General features: G+C 42.2%; 2 protein-coding genes across 7 annotated transcripts in view; one reads left to right on the forward strand and one right to left on the reverse strand.

Moving 5' to 3' along the window:
* The window catches only part of CAPN7 (calpain 7), a 50,486-nt gene extending 32,617 nt beyond the window's left edge, over positions 1-17,869 (forward strand). For 4 of the 6 annotated variants that reach the window (XM_073333285.2, XM_078851740.1, XM_078851742.1 and 1 more), the window contains 7 exons: positions 1,707-1,842; positions 2,458-2,533; positions 5,503-5,648; positions 7,583-7,645; positions 8,280-8,410; positions 10,077-10,169; positions 10,254-17,869. In XM_073333285.2, the coding sequence (XP_073189386.1) occupies positions 1,707-1,842; positions 2,458-2,533; positions 5,503-5,648; positions 7,583-7,645; positions 8,280-8,410; positions 10,077-10,169; positions 10,254-10,398 (790 nt within the window). In that variant the 3' untranslated portion in view covers positions 10,399-17,869. The remainder of the gene's footprint in view (positions 1-1,706; positions 1,843-2,457; positions 2,534-5,502; positions 5,649-7,582; positions 7,646-8,279; positions 8,411-10,076; positions 10,170-10,253) is intronic. The other 2 variants (XM_078851741.1, XM_073333290.2) reach the window with 2 other exon arrangements.
* SH3BP5 (SH3 domain binding protein 5) overlaps positions 16,646-18,985 on the reverse strand; it is a 66,249-nt gene continuing 63,909 nt past the window's right edge. Inside the window, exon 9 of the mRNA XM_073333291.2 lies at positions 16,646-18,084. Coding sequence (XP_073189392.1) covers positions 17,906-18,084 — 179 coding nt within the window. The 3' untranslated portion in view covers positions 16,646-17,905. The remainder of the gene's footprint in view (positions 18,085-18,985) is intronic.

Consider the following 18,985-nt stretch of genomic DNA (forward strand, 5'->3'; position numbering starts at 1 on the left):
GCAGGCATCCCCTGGGAAATATCCCACCCTCTGACTTCACCACCTCAACCAAGCTTCACAATCATCCTTGCTGTGTAGGGTATTAAATTGTTTAAAACTTACAGTGTGTATATCTTTTGTCCAGCTAAAAAAATTTGCCTGGAACTTACCCACCCCATTTACATTAACTCTTATGGAGAAATTGGATTCACTTCACATCATTTCGATTAAAGTAGCATTTTTCAAGAACATAAATAGAACATTAAGCGAGGAGTTAATGTAGTCTGCTGAGGGTGCTTGAAGAATAGGGCAGTTACTTTTACTTATCCCATGTTCCTGGGATGTTAGTATGTAGCTTGTGCAATGAATGCAGTCTCTCCCAGATAAATTAAGAATATTTGCACTTTTAAAAAATCACTGAAATTATTAACTTGGGATGGAGTCATCCCATGACCCTAGCCATAAGTCTACATTTCAGCATTCACTGTCATAAGTCATCTTCCTTGTCCATTGATTTGATCACCTCACCCCCCGCCTAAATCCCTCCGATGGCTCCCCATCCTCTGTCACATCAAATTCTGGCTTCCTGTCACTCCCTTCTAAGCTGTGTGTAACTCTGTCACTCCTCACTGCTCTGAACTCCTCTCACTTTGTGTTGCCACCTCCCCTTTTGCCAGTGTTCTCACCCTGTTGTCCCATGTATCGGATTTAAACTTCTTCATGCCGCCTTCTGTGCCACTCGGTGTGCATGGTACAACTTTTGCAAAGGCTCTTGCTGTATCCACATTTAATTCAGTCTTGAAGACCCACTTCTACTGTGCCGCCTACAGCAAGACTCTTTAATGTGTATATTAAGTAAAAAAGAAAGGAAAAACATTGTTTCCAATTTCCCAAGTGTCTGGCTGTCCTTCTATTGTTGGGGACTGTTCCTCCTCTGTCAGGAAAGCACCTGGCACATAGTGGCCATTACCATAAAGGTGTAACAGTAATAATTGGGACTTGCTAGTTCATAATGCAGCATTCCATGGATCACATCTGAGTAAAATGGAAAATTCTAGACAAGAAAAGAGCCTGTATCCCCATGTTCATCCGTACAGTGTTCTAGGCTTTTTAGTGAAGCATTAATCCCCTTCTGTTGTTTTTCACATCAAGCATCCTCCTCCAGGCAACACACAAGGTGGTGTGAAAGCTTTGAAATTATGATTCAAACTGCTGCTGGTCCAAAGGTGGAGCTGCTAATTAAAACTAAAAGCCCCCTCTGTGTATAAAAGGGGAAGAGACCAATGTGTGTAGGTTTTGGATCTAACCATATTTTAATAGCTTTTAAACAGTCCTACAATTACAGAAAGTACAGGTTCCCTTCCACATGCCAGCTTTTATGCCATACATGGCAATAACTCATTACCCCGTGGGTGTGAATAAATCATGGTTTTAGCTTTTATAGTGTGTTGTGCATGGTTGTCTTATTCACAGCGCTGTTCCGATTCAGCGTTTGTACTGCAGTACAGCCATCTGTAAAAGAAAGTGTTAGGGATAGTGTTTCTCACACAGCTGTGCTTTGTAACCATTGTCATGTTTATGGCTAGAAGTTATGCAGGTTTCAGTGGGAAATCATTTAGCTTTTGTTACTTACTACTCAAGGAAAACTATCACTTCTGTGCAGGATTTGCAGTTACTTGTAGAAATATGAATTAGTATCTTATTCATCAACTTCTTATTACTTTTAGTACTTGGGATGCAAAACAAGGCCCAGTGAAAGATGCTTACAGCCTGGCTAATAATCCACAGTACAGACTGGAAGTACAGTGTCCACAAGGTGGAGCTGCTGTCTGGGTTCTGCTCAGCAGACACATTACAGACAAGGTATTAAATTATTTTTCTGATTGATATAATACTATTTTTCCTGCAGATTTATTATAATTGAGAATATAGTCAGATCTGGGTACAAGATTGTCTGTCTGATTCTCTAGATCCTAGTGAACCTCACTATCTTTTTCAACTGCAGAAGTAGTGGGGAATTCAGATCATGGTACATAAGTGTATGTCATACAGCTTCTGTTCTGCCCTAATCATGGTGTTTAATTAGTTCATTATGGTAAGATGTATGTAATCTCTCAGTTTTTTTTATTCATATATTTTAAATAAACTTGTCGTGAAATTAATTCTCCTCCTCCAAGCTGTCACGCTGTAGTGTAGACGTGTTACAGCTATAGAAGGATTTTTTCCATCATTAGTAAATCCATCCCTAATCAGGCCTAAGAGCAATATGCTAGAGGCCTGATCTGTTCTCAATGAAGTCCTTGGCAAATTCTTTACTGGCTTCTATGGGAGCTGGAATAGGCACCTCAGTAAATATAAATGCCAAATCAAGCTACGTTTTTAATAAAAAAGCAGCAATGGAATATGAATTTGAATTACACAATGCATTAGTAGTAGTTTTGGATCTGTGTTCTACTCATTTTAATAATATCTTTTTAGGATGACTTCGCGCGCAATCGGGAATTCATCACAATGGTCGTGTACAAGACTGATGGGAAAAAAGTTTACTATCCAAGTACGTGTGTTTTTTAGATGTCAAACTGATGCTCACGAGTGGATGAAGACTTGCTAATTTTTTTAAGAAGCTGGTTAGAGTCATTCATGAATGGGAAACCCCAAGTCTGAAGGGGGGAGGAGGACTCAGACTTCAGTGTGGTCAGTTGCAGCTTTGATTGACCAACCAATAAAGTCTCAATGTATACTTTGGCCTACTTCCATTGTGGAGAGACCTAAGGGGCTCAGTCCTGCCCTCAGATATACAGAAATCCATTGCCACTTAAACAGGCACTGTTTTTATATCTATTTCTCTTGTAAAACCAGCTGCTGTGCCTGCACAGACAGAGGGTAGTGAATGTTAAAAGGGAGGTGACAATGTGCTCCTGATTATCTAAAGGCACAATCATTCCCTACTTTTGTGGAATAAAAAACTGCAAAAAGTAGAACTTTTTTTTTATGGCTATTTGCATTGAGTGGAAGCTGTGGGTGCTCAGCACCGGCTGATAAATGCCTTTTATTTAAAGATCCAGTTCAGCAAAGCACTTAAATCTATACCTAAGGATGTACTTAGAGATAGGCACATGTTTCAGTGCTTTACTGAGTTAAGGGTGAAGTGTTTAACTATCGATTTTCATTGTCTAACTTTACCCCCCCAAAATTGAATGCCTTGGCCCTGGTCACTATGGGCTAAATCCTGCTTGCGTTGAAGTCAATGGGACTGTAAGCCTTTGTCTTCATTGCAGTAATAGGTGAGGTTTCTGTATCAAGATAGCTAACTAAAATCCTAGAGCCCATGATATGGCAAGTCAAGGTCAAACCCAGGTGGGAGGGTATAAAGTTGATCTTGATTTGCTTCTTCAAGGTAGAAACTACCTGTGCCTCATCTCCACTGACCTCAAGCTAGTGATCTCAATGTACAAACCTCACCTCTTGTTGCAGTGAAAACAATCCAAGCAATCAGGACTAAGCCCATTGTTGGTTACAGCCAGGCAGCTCCCTGCGTAAAACTGGGTTTGAGGTTGGGTTGCTGGTGGCTCTTCATGCCCTTTAGGGGAAAGGTTAATTATACTTATACACTACCTTTTTGGTTTTATTGCAGCAGTTGTTAATAAGGGCTGAGCCCATCATCTGCCAGCTTGTTCAGTGAACTCTGCCAATGAGTTCCTCTTTGATTCCAGGCTGTGTTTCTGCAGTGAAGGCCCTTTGGGACCTAGGCAGATAGTCATCCATTTTTGCAAGAGCTGATCTCATTAAAACTGTTTGTGTTCCTTCCTGCTGTATCAGAGACATGCTTCTGGTGTGACTAGCAGCAGCACTTGCATGGCGCGTTAGACCAAAAGTATTCTCACCTAGTGTCAGTGCATTTGTACAGTGGAGGAACTGAAGGTTTCATCTGTGTCTAAAAGATCATGAGCGATCTTCCAAAGAGGCTGTTTGACCTCTTACTTTCAACACATGATCTATCCAGTTTTTGTTTTATGGCCCAGTTTTTTTAATGGAGCTTTCAAACTGACAGATTCATCAAACTGCTTTAAAACACTCTTTCCGCTGAAACTGGGAATTGCAACAGATTTGTAAAGCTGCAATATTATTTCACCCGTCTGTTAAAATACAGTTTAATCCTTTGGCATGGAGAGGTGGATTTCCCAATGCTAAGCTTCAATTTGTTTTCTATTAATCCCTTCCCCCCCCAACCCCCCCACCCGTTAAAAAGAACAGAGCCCCTTGTCAAGAGAATGAAGGGCCTGATCCTGGACCTATTGAAGTCAGTGACTAGATTCCCAGTGATTTCAGTGGAACAGAAACAATCCTGAAAAGAACCAAGGTCCCTGTAAGAGGCTGAATATTCCTGAAAGGTTCTTAAGCATTATCTGTCAGATTATGTCACTGTATTATGTAGCTATAGTAAAGCAAACATTTAGACTGCAGCTATGTGGGTTGATAGTGGAATGCAGTCTACAGTTGCAAAGTTAGAAATGTACTGTGTCCTCTCTTCTAGGAGAGTGGGGGTAGGGGGAAAAGGGGAATTGAAAAAGAGAAAATATAGCATGTTAGGAAGCTTCACCCTTAAAACCTTTGGACTCTTCCACAGCCCAGATCCTGTCTTTTTATTCCTGAACTTGTCTTGCCAGCCCAGCAGGGAGCCTCCATAAGGAATTCATCACAGGAAAAAGTTTGAGAGGGTCTCTTCCCCTCAAATATATTTTAATTTAAGATTCTGGGTCTTATTTAAAATGTCTACTTAAAATCACAGTAGAACTCTCTCTAGAGTAGAGATATTGGGCCTGATCCACTCCCATTGAAGTCACTGGAAGTTGGATGAGGCCTATGATGCAAGAAAAGGGCATTAGGTTGCATTTCCCAGTGCATCCTGAAAAGGCGTCTATGGCACAATGAGTGGATGCCATATCATACCCAATTTCCAAACACTGGTTGGAGTTGCTCTTGAAAGCCTTTTGAGTGTTTCGTTAGTGAAAGTTGAAGATATTATTTTTACCATTAGCTAGTCTGAATGTAGCTTGTATTCTTGTGTCACCAGCTTGGTGCCAGCAGAATGGCTTTATGCTAGGAAAGAAGCTGGTTAGAGTCATTCATGAATGGGAAACCCCAAGTCTGAAGGGGGGAGGAGGACTCAGACTTCAGTGTGGTCAGTTGCAGCTTTGATTGACCAACCAATAAAGTCTCAATGTATACTTTGGCCTACTTCCATTGTGGAGAGACCTAAGGGGCTCAGTCCTGCCCTCAGATATACAGAAATCCATTGCCACTTAAACAGGCACTGTTTTTATATCTATTTCTCTTGTAAAACCAGCTGCTGTGCCTGCACAGACAGAGGGTAGTGAATGTTAAAAGGGAGGTGACAATGTGCTCCTGATTATCTAAAGGCACAATCATTCCCTACTTTTGTGGAGACAGAATGGATAGAGATTTTCACCAGTGCTGGGGGTTTTTTTGGTGGTGAGGAAACATGCATCTCTTTCTTTCCAGCTGATCCTGCCCCATATATTGATGGGATTCGTATCAACAGTCCCCACTATCTGACGAAGATAGCGCTGACATCTCCAGGGTCCCATACGTTTACACTGGTGGTGTCCCAGTATGAGAAACAGAACACGATCCACTATACTCTCAGGGTATGTACTATAGAGAAACTACAATCATATTATAAGTGGAGTATTTCAATTCATTGGGAAAACATAGCAAAGAGAAAATCCTCCCCATTGGTAGGAGTGATGGGAAGTGTCTGTCGATCCTGGGGACCATTTTTAAGTTGATTGCCCTATATTTCAAAGTATTTCTTTCTAGATGAATATAGTTGTGTTTTTGGAGGGCTCGGGGGAAGATGTGAATCCTGGATGGGATGCACTGGAGAAAGGGAAGCACTGTGTAGGTAAGTGCTTTAGTGCATGTCTGTAGAGCAGCTAGGAGGTGAGATTCCCAGCTCAGACAGACACTAGCTCAGCTTGAGGTAAGGTGCTAAAGATAGCAGAGTGGCCATGATGGCACAGGCAGCAACTCAGGCTAGCTGCCCACGAACATACCCAGGGGTCAGGTAGGACTATATGCAGGTGGCTAACCTGGGCCACTGCCAAGCCTTCTGGCCACGCTGCTATTTTTAACATGTTAGCTGAGCTATAGTGTATATGTCTTCCTGAGCTGGGAATCATACCCATATATGGATCTCCATCTAGTGAGGGCAATATAGAGTCAGTTCTTGCATGCAGTGCTTTGTTACATTACCACAGTCCAGAACCTCTCTCGATCATAATTTTATAATAGGACTAGGTTAAAAAGATGGAAGTGTTTGTTTTATTTCCCTCAGCTAAAATTGAACATCTGCTTCCAGGTGCTCTAGCTCATCATTGCACTACCCAGCCTTCATCCACTTCATATTTCACTAAAGATGGTTTAAAGTATTTTCTTCCCTAAATCCTCACATACGTAGTAATCCGAATGAAAGGTCATCGTGTAACTGACAAATCCCATGCTAATGTGTTTGCATTTCCTTTGCCACTACAGAAAATAAGACCATTCATACCCTCTCCCCCTACATTCTTTACACTATAGAAACGTGACACGGCATTGGATGCAGTTCAGTCGTGCTTGCCCCAGTGCACCTCTGGCCTACTGGACTTCACTGCAGGCCGCTTTGACAAGCACTGGTGGAAACAGAGGACTCCACTGCTGCTGTTTTGCACCTGTGTTGAGCTCTGCATTTAAAATGACTTGACTGCTCACAAACAATGAGAAATGAGCTGCATTCTCAACAAAAGAATTGTGAGAAGGACATAGTTCAGAGCAAACAACTGCCCCTTATTTCACTACTCAAATATTAATCTCAATCCCCACCCAAAAGCATTCTGGGGGAAGGGAGGGCAGTGGAGGATAATAGTTGGAGCCCAAGCACTGTAGCCCAGGTCACCCTATGGTGACTTTACATTTCAAATACACAAACTTTGACAGGCATGTTATTCTGGGTGGTATCTGCTGCTTCCCAGTACTCACTGGGCAGAAAGTGTTTCTGGTTCTCATGTAATGTCACCAGCCTTTTCCTGTCCATACATGATCTGCTTGGTGTCCCTCTGCTCTGCACACTAAACACATTGAGTGGCTAGCTGGAGCTTTAGGGGAGCATGCACTGTGCTATACTGTGTTAAGTATCAGAGAGCATATTAAAGCACCGCTGTAGGTGTTCACAGTTTGCTTTGGTGAAGGGACTAGGGCTTAATAGTTGAAAGGGAAGGAGTACGGGTGCCCATGATTCCGGTTATACTCTGTGCCCTCCAACCATTAGTAAGGTTCGAAGGGTCTGGTTTTTTTCCCCAGTACAAGGAAGAGGAATAGGGAATGTTCTCTATATTTGTGTAGACCACTATATATTGACCGCTATAGCTGATGTCTGATGTCCGTCTGCATGTTTTACCTATCAGAGACAGATGGGGACTCGAAATCTCCAAAGTTGCTGTGCACATAAAGCCACTTTTTCCCCATAATGATATTCGGTCATGGCTTCACACTGTATGTGCTTGGTTGGTTTGTGTGACTGAATTCTTCTTGCACAATCTAGGTGTATTCAGTGTGCAAGTTTACCTTTACCAAGATCCCTACCCCATACACCATCTCCAGACGGGTAAGAAATTGGATTTTCTTCCATAAATCAGTGCTTGTTGTTAATCTGCTATGGGCGTGTGGAATTCTGTCTCTGGGGTTGTTTTATATAATTTTGTATTAGTTAATTTCAAATTATTTTGTTTGGTATTTTCCATGCAAAATGAGCCTCTTGATGAAACACAAATGTATGCTTTGACTTAGAATGTCTGTATTGTGAATCCTCTACAGTAGTGTGATTGGAATAACTTGTGAGCTTCATTTTTTATCTATATCCAGAAACTCTTGCTCTTTTTGGGTTGTTAGGACTAGAAGGTAGTGGCCTGAATATGATCAAGGAAAATATAGATACTGAATTGTTTAATCCAAATGAGAAGGGGTCTGAGGCTTTGATCTAAATAGCTTTAATATTTGTTGAAGTGGAAGGCACTATGTAAAAAAAATTGAATTTTTTCTAAACACTGAAAATAATTCTGATCTTATCTATGCTGCTATAAATCAGGAGTAACTATTGAAATTAATGGAGTTACACAAGTAGTCAACTGAAGTGAGAAGAATCCAGGACTTCACTTTTTTATTTCTCTGTATTGAAACTAGAGAGAGAAAGCAAGATCTGCCTGAAATAAAAAGGCACCATCTGTTTTGTTTCTTGTCAGGTTAATGGTCAGTGGAAAGGTCATAGTGCTGGAGGCTGTGGAAACTTCAGAGATTCCTACAAAAACAACCCCATTTACCAATTTCAGCTGGAGAAGACTGGGCCACTGCTAATTGAACTAAGAGGACCAAGGTTTGTGAAGAATAAATGCTGTGTATCAGTACAGTTAGAACATGAGATATAGATCAAGTGTAAGCTTTTTTTTTTTTTTTTAACTTAACCTGTCAGAACAAACTTTAGCTTTAAAGGCCACTTAATTTCCAGCTGAACCAATCCTTATTACTGGGTTTCCCCCTCATTCTATTTCTCAAGCAGCTTCCACTCTCCACCCAGCTGTTAAACAGTGAATCATTTTTTCTCTTGAAAATCTTTCCCTCTTGAATTCTCCCTATATGCCAGAATCCCCTTTCTATCTGCTGGTTAGGGGTCAGACCACAGCTGGGCCTTGCATGGCACAGGGGGCCTTCCTTGCCCTGGCATGGCCCTTAGGATGGCTAGCCATGCCTGTGGCCCTTTCACCCCTGCAGTAGTCAACATGCAGGAGGACTTCCTCTTACCCCTGCAGGTGTGACAGAAGACGTGCTCTCTCGGGCTGGCAGGCTACAGCTCACGTTCTGTTTGTGCTCTAAGGCTGTGCCAGTCCACACTGTCACCACCATTGAGCTGCATGCATTGAGGGAGGCATGTATGTAGCACTAGAGCACCATTCATCCTGAAAGCTGCATGGAGCGTTTGCCCATCACTGAAATGCACTCTGCTCTGAGGTAGCACGTGGTAATTGTGCATCCCCCGTATTGCATCTACTTCCTAAGAACAACTTCTGCTGTTAAAACTGTAGGAGGAATTTGGGAAGGCAGATTATAATATAGACACTGAGGCTACAACCCTTACAACCAATGCAATTCCAGTGACTCTTCATGGTCATGTCAGGACCTCTCCCATCAGAAGGCCGGTGTTCATGTCTTCACTCAGTAACAGGTGAAGCAGTGAGTGGCAAGCCGCCTGGCCCACACTGTCACTTTCTAGCAGAGCCCCAGTAGCAGGCACCTATGCATGCTTCCTAACTGACACTAGAGGGTCCGTGTCTGGTCACTGAATAGTATTATAAGGAGGAGGCAGGTAGGTAGGTAGGTGTTAGTTTTGGCAAAGCACTCATTCATGTTGCTTCAAGGTACATAAGCAGCACTTGTCTCTCCAAAAATGAGGATCTGTAGAAGCAGTTTCATGTAGGCAAGACTAGGTTAGTTACCTGTCACAAGCCTGCTGCAGCAGTAACTTGGCACTTTCCTTATGGTGCCCCTGCTCCTTGAGATTTGGATTCCAGGTTGAAGGGGAAGAGGCATGCACCTCCTCTGATGTGTAGAGCCAACTTGTCCTCAGTTACAGAGATGCAACTTGGGGAAAATTCCATGGAAGTCAATGAAATCTGGACACATGTAACTTAATTTGTTCTGTGGTCTCGGCTATTCATTCAGCACATGCACTGATCTATACAACCACAAGCATAACCCCCTTTGTGTAGTGGATGTGTGCAGCCCAACTGGCATCTCCCACCTATTTCAGTTCTTGGACGGAAAGCTTTTTTGCAGCCAAATATTAAATTTGTGTCTGAGTTTCTGAATGCAAGTGCTGACAAGTGTACTTAAGTGGCAAAAATAATGCTCTAATTAAGAACAGAAATAACTTGCAGATGTGCTAGTTGCTTGCAGTTGTCTTCCAGTTATAGCTCAACTTTAATTTGGTAAATCTTCTATTTGACATTTAAAGTAAGGGTAATGAAACCTGTCTTTACATGTAGGCAGTACAGTGTGGGGTTTGAACTTGTCACAGTCTCTACAGTAGGAGATCCTGGTCCCTCTGGCTTTCAGAAGAAGAGCAGTGGTGACTACAGGTAATGCTCATTGATTATCGATACACTTTTCCTTTCTCCCTTAAATACACCTTATTAAGCTGGCATTGTATTTTTTTTAATCAGATGTGGATTTTGCTACATGGAGGTGGAGAATGTACCAGCTGGAGTTTACAATATTATTCCCAGCACGTTCCTGCCTCAGCAAGAGGGTCCTTTCTTCTTGGACTTTAATAGCGCTACCCCTCTTAAGACATCACAACTGCAATGAGGTGGCAAGTCTCTACATTACTCTCTAGGGAAGAAGTCAAGAGCTAGAGCAATGCCATCTCCTGAAAACACTGGGGAAATATATCCCCCAACCATTGACACAAGATGCATAAAACTGCACTCTACCTGGAAAAAGTAATAGCCCAAGGCTTGGGCCACCAATCTCACTGCATTAGCCACTTCAGCGTTTACTCATGCTTTTTGCTGTGCAGCCATTAGGGTGAGAGAACGCTTCAGAACCATTGATGGTAAATTTTTGCATGAAATGTTTGAATGTAAATCTTATTAATCAATAGCAGGCCTTAGCTTACTGCAGTTTGGCACCTTATACCTCATCAAGTTTTGAAATCTTCCCTCTCCCCCCACACAGGGTAGCTTAGTTCTAACAATCATTGCTTAACTTTTACAGTAAACATTGTAGAGAAAAAGGAAGGGGTCTGTGTGCGTCTAGAGCAGGGGTTCTCAAACTGGGGGTTGGGACCCCTTGGGGGGCATGAGGCTATTACATGGGGGTTCATGAGCTGTCAGCCTCCACCCCAAACCCTGCTTTGCCTCCAGCATTTATAATGGTGTTAAAGTGTTTTTACTTTAGGGGTGGGGAGGGGTGTCACACACAGAGGCTTGCTATGTGAAAGAGGGCACTAGTACAAACGTTTGAGAACCACTGATTTAGAGCCCACAGAAATAATGAAGTAAAAGGCAGCGGGTGCTGTTCTGGATGTTTAAAAAGCACAGTTGTTTATACTGCCCCTTACTCAGATGGTTTTAGGGGGAGAAAGTCAAGTTGTATTCTGATAAGAGCCACTAACAGGGAGCACACTGTACAAGCAATACAACACTCCCGTATTCTGCTTCAGCGGTTGAATAGGTTAGCCAGAGGAGCTGTTGATCAGCTTTAACAAGAAGTTGTCATTTAAATACTAGCTATTTAACTATCCTTTCTGCATGAGCAGGGCTGTGTGGAGTTAGGATGGGAGAGATAAGAGGCTACTCCCTTTTCTATAATAAACCACACATCTGCAGCAATGGCTTTACACTACCCCAGACAGAAGACTGCTTAAGACAGCCTTCAGTTAAAGAAGGAACCTTCTTAAGCTGTAACCAGCCAGGAGACCCTATATCTGCAGCTAGGGGTACCAACTGTCCAGGAATTAATTTTTAATTAAAGGTTGTCATGTGATGAAACCTCCAGAAATACATCCAGCTGAAATTGGCAATCCTAGCTACAGCCTTTGACCGTACTTCCACTGGAATCAATGGTAAAACATTGACATTGTGGGGAGCAAGACTCAGAACAACCAATCAAACTCACCAGCAACTTTGGGTTGTTTTTCCCCCAAGACAGCACCAGTGCATGAGTTTGGAGAGATTAAGCAGTAAGATTCTCCCCCATTAAAGTTTGCTGCTGCAAATGCATCTAGCACCTTAATAGGCCAGGGATACTTTGCTTGTTTGGTCTCCTCTGGTTAGACAGCAGCTTTGAGGAGAAAGTAGTTTTGGAAAAAAACATTAAGATGTGCCTTTTAATTGCAGTTTTCTGAAAGACTATCTGGGTTAGACATTACATCACACTGCATCCATGCCAGTAACTAAGTCACTGCTTATCTTCTTGGCAAGGAAGCTGTAAGATAAAAAGTTGTACTGTAGGACAGAACCATTGATTTAAGAGCTGTCCAGTTGCAGATGGTGGGGAGAGGAGGGAGAGAGTGTGAGGAAGTAGCCTAAATTATGTTCAACTGCAGGAAGTTGATCTTTATGGGCTCTGCAAGATGGACTCTGCCAGCTTGAAGGATGGCTCTTTAGATGCAAAGCTGAATGTCCCATTTAAAACCTGTTGTAGGGTAAGGTTTCAGCCCTTCTTGTGCACATACAACTTCGTATGTGCAAAGGACTGCAGCTACAGTTTAGGTCACTTACTCCATTTACAGCAGAGGCAGGCAAACTACAGCCCGGGGGCCACATCCAGCCACTCAGACATTTTAATCTGGCCCTCATGCTCCTGCTGGGGAGCAGGGTCTGGGGCTTGCGCAGCTCCTGGAAGCAGTGGCTTTGCATGTTGCCCCTGCCCCTACAGCTTCCAGTGGCCGGGAACCACAGGGGCAGTGCGCAGACCCACCTGGCCGTCCCTCAGGGTAGGAGCTGGAGGGAGGACATGCTGCTGCTTCCGGGAGCTGCTTGAGGTAAGCGCTGCCCAGAGCCTGCACCCCCGACCTCCCTCTGAACTGCTTGGTCCCAGCCACACCCCCTTGCAACTTAACCCCCTTCCCTAGTCCAGAGCCCCTTCCCGCACCAACCCTCAATTTCATGAGCATTCATAGCCTGCCCTACAATTTCCATACCCAGCTGTGGCCCTCAGGCCAAAACGTTGGCCCACCCCTGATTCACAGGCCAGGGGCAGGTAAGAGGGGCCTGAATTGGGGGTGTTGCTGCACCTGCTACTGTGTGCACTTTAAAAAACAAACGTTGGCCAATATTTTTTTAAAGGGCTAGTCCTGGCCCTTCGAAACTCTCTGCCAGGCCTGCAGGCGGGTTGTGAGTTTTTCCTTAATTCCCTGTCAGCAAAATAGTACATTGATTTGCCCAAATCACCTGTTACATCATCCTCTTTTGGTTGATACGATGCAGGCAGGCAGCTTTTCCCTCTGATCACCATCAAGCTAACGCAACGGCTTTTACATCAGCAATTTGACACGAACAAGCTTGGGTTTCAGCGTCCATGTACTAGCTCCCCGAATTTCGTATAGATTAAACAAAGGAACAAAATCTTCAATCCCTACCTGGATTACAAGCTGACAACTGTCCCTGATGCCAGGGCAATATATGCTACCCAGAAAATACAAAAGGGTAGATAGGCTGTAAATGCCTGCAGTGGGCCAGTGCTACAAAAACAAAGCATTACAATTTGACTCTCCAGATCCCCATTAATATTTAAGGCTAGGTATGCAGAATACGAAAGTCAGTTATATTCTAAAACCCTCTCAAAATATTGCAGCCTTGGGGCTCTCTGACCATTTAGAACCATTTTACGTCACGCTACTTCTCTAGGGCACAGAGCACCTTAGCACCAAGGAATTTTCAGTCCCAGAACCTCAGACAGTAGCATAGATGCATGCGCTGGCTTTGTGTATGCTAGCCTTAGCTTTACACTTCATTTAAGGAGTCTCTTCAAAAGAGGAAAAGCAGATTACCCAACTACTAATAAAAGCAATCAGCCTATTGCACCTTTTAATCTAGTTCTAGAGAGATTTATCAGATGTAAACAGGTTATTGGGAAATGACTTTATTGCACAGCCAGGAAAAAAAAACTGCTCAGCTAAATCTCCCCCCTGTCATTCAGAGATTCGGATCATTAATATTAAAAATATTTGTAGATGTTGAGGTAATCCTTCTGGAATGCTCCATTCTAGCACTTATAGAAGGGATGGGAGACTGACTTAAAGGGATATATGGATGTCTGTAAAAAGTTGCTTGCAGTCAGTTTCTTACTACACAATGATGGAGCAGACAGTCTGGGCTGGAATTTGCACATTGTAATTCGCTATTTTGCTACATTTCCAACAGTCAGTCAACTATGAGACTCCTACTTTCTTGCTGTATGCAACTGTATCAACTCAAACTTGTTTTAAAGCATAGAACTATAAAGATTCACATTAGTATGTACTGCACTTAGCTAGCTGGTGATTGAAACTACTCTAGTACAGTGCTTCTCAAGCTATCTGATGTGGGGGACGGCGATTTTTTTTTCCAATGTGTGCACAGACTGGCAGCCGCTGGCTCGTGGACCGGCACCGGTCTGCAGACCACCACTTTGAGTAGCACTGCTCTAGTACATGACAAAGGTGCTACAGCTAAGGAATTGTGTGTACAAGGAGCGTAAGTCACCAGATGCAAACCGAATGCCCTAGAAATGTCTTTTTAAAGAAAAGGAATGATACTTACTTTGATCCTCTAAGAGGAGGAATAACTGTTTACTGGGTTGCACACAGTAGGAGGAAGGATACTTTATAAAGAGCTGTTTTCAGTATCCTTCACAAGGATTTTTGGCATGTTGTACACTTTCCCCTTCAATTTAGACACTGTCTGTCTAAACTAGTCTAGACTCTACATAGTTTGCTAGTGAATCCTACCTCAGAGCTGCTGAGGACATCATGCTTTACCTCTGTAGGGTCCAGAATTGGGCCTTCTGTTTTTAAAAAGCTATTAGGTTAATCATCCTTGCTTAATCCGTCTGAGTTCAGAAAGACGGACTTAATGCATGTAGCTACCTTTCAGGGACTACTAGCAGCATCCATGTGGTTCTAAAACACAGTAAAGCTGAGAGGCTCCATTAGAAGTTAGACCTCTCCTGCACATAGCAAAATGTTTGAAATTAACATTTTTACGCAGTCTGACGAGATTGTGTATATGCATATTTTGTACAGCAGAAATACCTAAGGCTTCTGTACCTGAAGGTGAACATGCTGCATACAGAAGAGTTTCAGAAACACATTAGAACAGCCTCTGAAAAATGTTAAGATTAAAAAAAAAAAAAAATACACTGAGTACCAGTTTTCAGTGCATATTACCGAAAGTATGAAGAAGCTTAAAAGGTGAGAAGCCATCAATTCACCACTCTTTGGTAAAGCTGTTTACATTGCATCTCACTTCAAGGCTGCTAACTTGTTACCACACATGCTTTAAATGTCAAAGGCTTATTTTTATACTTTCAACACCACACTGCCAGCTAGTGTAATATTAAATTAAAGGATGTTTTGAGCAGTCTAACGAAACGTAACTTGACAGAACTTGCGCCTTTGGTATTCCATGGTAATGTTCTGTTCATATCTATTTGTCGTTATGTATTTGATATACAGAATTGGCATTTATAAAAACTTTAAAAATAAAATGGTCAGAGCAATTATTTATGAAACTGCATTTTCATTTCTACTAATGTCTGTGCTCCCCAAAACCTGCCTGAACACAGCAAAGCAAGCTATGCACACACACTTCAATTGTAGAGTTAGCTGCTGAATGCCGAGGTGTCCAGAGGAAGAGGCCTTTCCACATATTTACTCTTTAAAACTTAGTTTGCCCTTCTGCTGTAGGTTTGCAGGGTACGAGCTACTAATTTCTTGGGCCACATCACCCCCCAACATACTTTCTGCTAGTAATGTCTCACCCTACTGGAATCTGCCTAGAAGTTTCATGAAGGTACACTGGGTAATAAGGAAAACTTTCTGTTTTGGTGTCCTGTGCAGCACAAATGAGAAACTTTCCAAGAGTGCAGGTGTTTTGGATCTTTAATTAGTAACTTACCTTTTAATAGTAGGAAGGATTTGATGCCAAGGGAAGAAGGAAACAAGGAAGTGCATTTGAGAGTTGGCATGTCTGCAAAAGTAGGTACTCAGCACTTAATTGCTTGGTTGCTTACCTAATAGAGGCAGAATAGACAATTGGTTTAGCTACAAAGATTAGGTGACAACATGAAAATTATGCAGTTTTATTGAGACACTTCTGTATTTTATTTAAGCTACAGTCTATCCATGTTTCCCAAAGTATTTGTTACTTTGTAAACTGGAGATATAAACATGTCTTCCTAAGTATTTGTCTAGCTCAAAGAGGCTAGTGATCTAAGGGTTAAACCTTTGTTCTGCAAGTTCCAGATCATTGAGCCCATCTCTGCAAATGATCAGTAGGTGTAACACACTGAATCTCCATTAATTCTGAGGACAGGCTCCCTTCTCCATGACTTTGCCTTGCTTTGTTACAGCTTTCCATAGTGAAATGAAGCACGGAACTGTTAGTATGCAGCGGGGGAAGGACTTATACATCGTATAAGTAATCTTTCAAAAAAGGGCAACACTGTATACAAAGTTGGCTAATCTTTGGTCATAGGAAATTCATAATACCAAATGAGTCATGCATATAAATCTAGTTACAAAGCTGTAATGAGACAATACCTGTCCACATACTGCAGGGTATTCCTAGTGTTAGGTCTTGTTTGAAAATGTACTGTCCTGATTTGGGTATTCTCCAATACACTGATTCTGGAACTGCATTAAGCCTCTGTTTTCATTTCACTAATTGCCAGTGCATTTGGCATTGGAATCGCGGGAGATGATCATGATGATTTCACTGAGTGAATGTGGACCACGTGCACATTTTAGTCAGAGGTTTAAATATCAGATTCTGGTTTTACTATGGAACTACGTTTAGAACAGCTACTGAAATATTTAGTACTTAATACACTGAAACTGTACAACACAAAATAAAATGTGGAAAACCAAAATGTTTACTGTAGTGTGAAGAATTTTACATTTACTTTGAGAATAGATACACAAGCCAAGGGGCTGGGACAAAATACACGGAGGACTACAAAACAAGGAATAGAAAATATTTTGGGTGATGCTAAATTCCCATCCAATTAACAACAAAAAACTGAATACTTTAGATATAGTAGGATACTTTCAGAAATGTTCAGCCACCAAAACTGAATTGTCCTAGGATTTTTGCTACCACTTATTAGCATAACTACTAGACACCACTACTGCCTAACAGCTGCTGCCAAAACATGCCCCCATTCTCTTTCTATTTTTAGTGAACAGTTTCTCTAGGGGATACTAAAATTATAAGTCTCTTAAACAATTCTAAAACCCCACATTACAACCTACAGAGAAATTAACACGTCATCAATCCACATTAGCAACTCCTTTTCTTCATGCGTATCTTAAGGACAAGCTTCTACTATTCGGTAGGTCGAGATCTAATACGACTTCTCGCTGGCACACGTTAATTCATCTCATTTTACAGTAACAACACTTCAGGTGCTGAAAAATGATACTCAAATTCTTAGAAACAAGTTAAATCTGTCATTTTGGCACTGAATTCACCCTCAAAGTCACCCCGCTCCCCACCTGAAAAGTAGGGGGTTAGAAGGAGCACGCAACTATTGAGTAATAATGCCACCCTCTCAGGCCAATACTTTAGGTCATGACTAGCTTCCTCATGAGCACTGGAGGCAGACCGAAGACTTCTAGACCCACACATGCAACAGCTTCCTTGTATACAAAATACTTCTACAGTTTCAGAATAATACAGACAAATACGGTTGTTTAAAGGATATGCCAATTACACTTCAGAGATCCACTGTATCTAAAGTGCATCTCATTCTACAAGACAAGCCAAACTGCTCACCACAAGCGTTTGGCTTGGATTTCACACCCTTACTGGCATGTGTTTATACAGGAATAATGCTAGTTATTGCTTCAGCCAGGCTGCTACAAAACAATTTACAAAGGCTGTGAAATACAGCAAGCACAACTTACACATTTGACAACTTGTCTGTCCTACAAAGATTTTACTGAAAAAAACTTCAGCCCTCAACATCAAACTTCTTTAGTGCAGTTTTAAATTTGTAGAGTAAACGCTTAAGATTTGGCATATATTAAATAGTTATTGGCACAATGTTCTTCAGACATTTTGAAGTTCATGTATATTTATACTCCCATTAACCAGAGCAGCAGGAGGACTCAGCCAATTTGTACAGCTTTTCTGTCTGCAATGATCCCCTCTTTGACTTTCATGCACTGGAGCGAAAGCTGCTTCATTCGGTTATCCAAAGCCAGACCTTCAGTGGAGTTGCCACTGCTGCTCCTATTCTTGTTCACTTTGTTGCCGATCTTGTTCTCAGCCCCTTCTGCCCTTTCCCCTGCAAAGACACAATTAAAATGTTATTAAACCTTAAGTCTTAGAATGCTATATGGGTCAAGTGGGCACTCGTACAACTTCCTTCACCAAAGTATCTAAGAACCTAGGACAGGGCTTCTCAAACTAGGGCTCAGGACCCCTCAAGGGGTCACAAGGCTATTACATGGGGGGTCGCAAGCTGTCAACCTCCACCCCAAATCCCACTTTGCCTCCAGCATTTATAATGGTGTTAAATATATCAAAAAGTGTTTATACCGGGGAGGGGGGGGGTCGCACTCAGAGATTTGCTATGTGAAAGGGGTCACCAGTAAAAGAAGTTTGAGCGCCACTGACCTAGGACAAAGTGTAATATACTTAGGGCTCGTCTACACTTACTGGAGGATTGACACTGCAGCAATCGATGCATTGGCAATCGTTTTAACAGGTCTAGCGAAGACCTGCTAAATCGACCGCTGATCGCTCTCCCTTCGACTCCTGATCAAGAAGAGTATAGGGAAATTGACAGGAGAGCATCTCCCATCGACGTCGCCTAGTGTGGACCCTGCGGTAAGTAAATCTAAGATACGTCGATTTGAGTTACGCTGTTCGCGTAACTCCAATTGCATAGCTTAGATTGACTTTTCCCTTTAGTGTAGACAAAGGCCTTAAATAATGGATGTTGGCCTTCCAAGCTGAGTTTTGTCTTGTGCCCTGAATCACCAAATGCAATGACTGACAGACTTCAGTAGGAGAGCAATTAATCCTCTAAGCTCCATTTCTCCTTTGGCACCTTATTTGATCAGAACTGGGCAGCAGGATTACATCATTACTTCCCCCCACCTCCAAAAAAAAACAAAACAAAACAGCTCAGCGCTTATCCTTCAAATAATGTAATATCAGAATCCAAATAGTGGAAGGCAACA

Source organism: Lepidochelys kempii, chromosome 2 (genome assembly GCF_965140285.1).
Source record: "Lepidochelys kempii isolate rLepKem1 chromosome 2, rLepKem1.hap1, whole genome shotgun sequence".
Classification (NCBI taxonomy): domain Eukaryota; kingdom Metazoa; phylum Chordata; order Testudines; family Cheloniidae; genus Lepidochelys; species Lepidochelys kempii.